The sequence below is a fragment of the Magnolia sinica genome, chromosome 10 (genome assembly GCF_029962835.1).
Source record: "Magnolia sinica isolate HGM2019 chromosome 10, MsV1, whole genome shotgun sequence".
Lineage (NCBI taxonomy): Eukaryota > Viridiplantae > Streptophyta > Magnoliopsida > Magnoliales > Magnoliaceae > Magnolia > Magnolia sinica.
This window is the reverse complement of record NC_080582.1, coordinates 79,821,488-79,825,311: the sequence shown is the minus strand read 5'-3', so window position 1 is coordinate 79,825,311 and position 3,824 is coordinate 79,821,488. Positions and strand designations below refer to the sequence as shown.

Below are 3,824 nucleotides of genomic sequence, written 5' to 3'. Positions count from 1 at the left end.
TCATCTGGCTGGCCCTACCTTGGATGGACGAATAAACAACTAGTTTTCTTATTAACTGCCAAAGACTCGAGAAAGTAAGACGGAAAGACAAACACATCTATGAAAGAGAACATTTGAATTTTAAAAAAAGTAATAATAAGAACATAAAGTCCATAGCAGAATTTTAGGAAAAAAAAAAAATGCAATTATCTCTATTGGGTTTTCTTCTTTCGGAGAGGGGAAAAAAAAAAGGAAAAAAAAAAAAAAGGAATTTTCATATAGGGCCCCTTGCCTTTTGGCAAGTTTCCAAATAACCTCCTTGTTCAGTATTTTTAAATAAGCTCTTAGCTTTTCCACCATCAGCCAAATAAATGTTATAATCAAAGAAGTGCGATAGAAATCAATGATCATGTCCGCTTGAATGATTAAGAAATGTAAAATAATGTTTTTACCCTTCACAGTATAAAAATACCAAGTGCATGAATTTTTATAATATGCAAGGGCAAAAACATCATTTCAAACTTTTTTATGGTCCAAGCTAATATGGTTACTAATTTTTATTAGGGGATCATTTGGCATACTTTAATATCCAAGATTTTGGATCAGTTGGAAATTGAATTCAAGGATTTTAGGCATTCTATAAATTTTATTTTTTTAAAAAGCTAAGTTGTAAAATTAAGGATTTTCAATTTTTTCATACTATAATAATTATCTTCTATCATTTTTCTTTAATGCATTCGTATTTATTTAAGCTATTGAATAGTTCACCTGCATTCACATTATGATTATGAAATATTAAAAAATCAAGCTTACGTAATTATTATATAAGTCATCTATAGAAAATATTGATAACCATCCAAAGGAAAATATGATGTTTTTTTTTTTTTTCAATCATTGAAAGTAGTGGCTCCTTTTTATGGGTCACCTAAGCTTTAAATTGCCTTATTTTTTAGGACAAGGTCCTCTTATAGTAGGCTCAAAATAATGAATGTCTCATATGTTGTACATGTATGTCATGTTAAAACATTTGAGACCTTTAAATATATGAGACTATTTAACTCATCATATTTATTATCTTGTGAATGTATATAAAATAATTCAAAAATTTTTAAAGTTAAAATTCAGGCTCTCAAATACAATTTCTAAAATTTAAGATTTTGAAAATCTACATTACCAGACACAATTAAAAATTCAGAGTTTCAAATTCATCATCCCAAACAATAATAATAATGGCAGAAAAGGTAGGGGTTATTCAAGAATGTTGAAAGGGGAAGACATTATTTGAAAATAGTCCACCTAAAACAAAATAACAACAACAATAATAATGCCCAATTTTCATATGTAGCCCTTTTGATTTGATCACACTCATTTTCCCATTTTGGGAAGTGGAATTCTACCATACCATACCATTGGAATTCCCAAATGGGGAAATGGGTGTTTTGCAGATCAATGGAGTGTATACATATAAGACCAATCTTAAATAAAACATGATTCCAAGGAAATATAATCTCAAACAGTTTCAAGATTCAGAAATAATAATAATAATAATAATTGCACTCAAATCCTCTGATAAAATCAATAAATTTCCCATTCTAAACATCCTAAACCAAATTCCATTTTCAGTACTGTTTTTCCCCCTTCTCTTCCACAACCTTCAAGCAAAATGCAAGAATATGAAAGCTTGTAATCTAACAATTCCAATATTCAAGAGAACAACAGAAAGACACTCGAATTTAAAACAGAGAAGAAGAAGTAAAAACAGAACAAATGATATTATCTCACGCATTCGAATTTGATTTGCGATGAGAACATTTTACAAGAAAATTCAAAGGACTCTGTATTGGTTTCTCTTTCCATTTTCTTATCTTTCTTCCTCACCTTTTTCCTTCAAAATTCAAGAATCTAAGATCATAAGATCATGCAATCCTAACAATCCTAACAATTCAAAGATTTAGACCTGATGTGTGGAAGATGAATGCACCACCTTGTTCTGTCTCCCAACAAGCCAAAGCAGCGTTCGCCTCGCAAATGAAGGCGGGTTTGCCTGAGACTCCAGGCTATGGCAGCTCCCAACTTCCAAATCAAATGCCAATTCACTTCCTCGGCTTCCCCAATCGGAGACATCAATCTCGGAGACTGCCCGACTACTGTCAGTCTTTGGCTTCAATTCATCAGCTCGTTGCAATGGCAATCGAAATGAGACGGCCCGCCTCGATGAATCCACTGCCGATGGAAGCTTATCTTTCTTCGACCGGAGCCAGATCTTTGAAATTGAGAAGCTCTCTTTGTTCCTCCTCCCAACCACAGCTGCATTGCTAACACTCCCAGGCCCATGAATTTCACTACTAGTACCGTCAAAGCCCTTAAACCCGTCTCGACTCGAATGTCCTCCACATTCAGACATGGCGATCCGGTGGCCCGGTGTCAATGGCAGAGAGGCCTTCTTATTCCCCTGCTTCCGGACGGGTGGCTTGATGGCAACTTGCAATTGAGAGCTTTCATCCAAAACATACTCAAAAGAGCCCATGGAAAAACACCTCCTCTCATCCAAATTACAATTCCTACTAGTACTACTACTCCCCTCTTCACCTCTCCCAACTTCATCGACATTTCGGAACTTTCCGAGTTTAACCGGGACGACCTTCGCATCCGAAACCTCCCGAACCGCCTCATCTTTCACTACAATTTCACAAGGCTTCTGACCAACATCAGTAAAAAAAGATCCAAATTCACCTTCACCAAGAAAACCCAATTGGGCATTTTCCACGCCGGAGGCGGCAGCAGTCTCTCTATCCAATCCAATCTCTCTCGAACTCTCGCTTCCTGACTCAAGAACAAGAACGACAGGCGAACGGGCATTGCTCGATGAGAATTCAGGCAGCAAGCTGCCTCTGCAAAGAGGGCAGGTGGAGTGTGACAAGAGCCATGTATCAATGCATTCAAGATGGAAGGCATGGCTGCATTTGGGCAGCAATCTGAGCTTGTCATCAGCTTCAAACTCACACAAACAGACAGCACAATCAAATGGGTTTTTCAGGCCTATGATGGCTTTGTAGAGGAAGACAGGAAGGGTGTCTATAAATGACTGATCTACCCCTGCATCATGTAGGTGGAAGAGCTGCTGCAGCTGCCCTTGAAGGGCAGTTACATTGTCCAAGTCATCTGGGACTCTGTTGGAAGGCCTGAAGAGGAATCTTACAAGGAGGTGGAGAAGACCAGATATGAAGAAGATGACTGCTAGAATTACTATTATGAGTAAGATGCTTGGGCTGATCTTGTTGTTGTCTGGATTGAGGTTGTTTGGAATGGATGTTGATGGGAATGGGGAGATGGAGTGGAGAGAGTCTTTTTGTATGGATTTGAGAAGAACCCAATTCATTTTTGCTAAGAAAGAATCAAGAAAACTCAACAGAACTGAAAGATTTGGATCTGAATCAGCTCTGCTTACCCCAAAAAACCATGTTTTTTTGCGAAGAAAACAAGCTTGGGATAGAAGCCCAGATGGATTTAGCTTCTTGTGTTATGGTGTGATGTAAGATCGGCTGCCATTTGATAAGGACTGATGTTGTTTTTTTTTTAAATTTTTCCTTTTTCTTTTTCTTTTTACTGTTGAGGTGAGGAAAATAACAAAAGAGAGAGAGAGAGAGAGAGAGGAACTCTTTCAAGTCAATGGAGAGAGAGAGAGATCAAACTTGGAAAAACTTATATGATAGTTCACCACCATTTTATAAATGCTTATGACTTTTTTTATATTATTTTAATTTTCTTTTTTTACACACGCACACACACCCCCACACACTCACGCTAGTGGGATTTCACCGCCTATGGTTACTCGAACCCTTGAC

The 3,824-nt window shown here is 37.1% G+C and overlaps 1 protein-coding gene across 1 annotated transcript; it reads right to left on the bottom strand.

Moving 5' to 3' along the window:
• Positions 1-1,643: 1,643 nt before the first annotated feature.
• Positions 1,644-3,563, bottom strand: LOC131217106 (RING-H2 finger protein ATL13-like). Its single transcript, XM_058211865.1, has one exon. It carries the CDS (start codon positions 3,356-3,358, stop codon positions 1,931-1,933), a length of 1,428 nt encoding a protein of 475 aa, XP_058067848.1. The 5' UTR covers positions 3,359-3,563; the 3' UTR covers positions 1,644-1,930.
• Between the last annotated feature and the right edge of the window lie 261 nt (positions 3,564-3,824).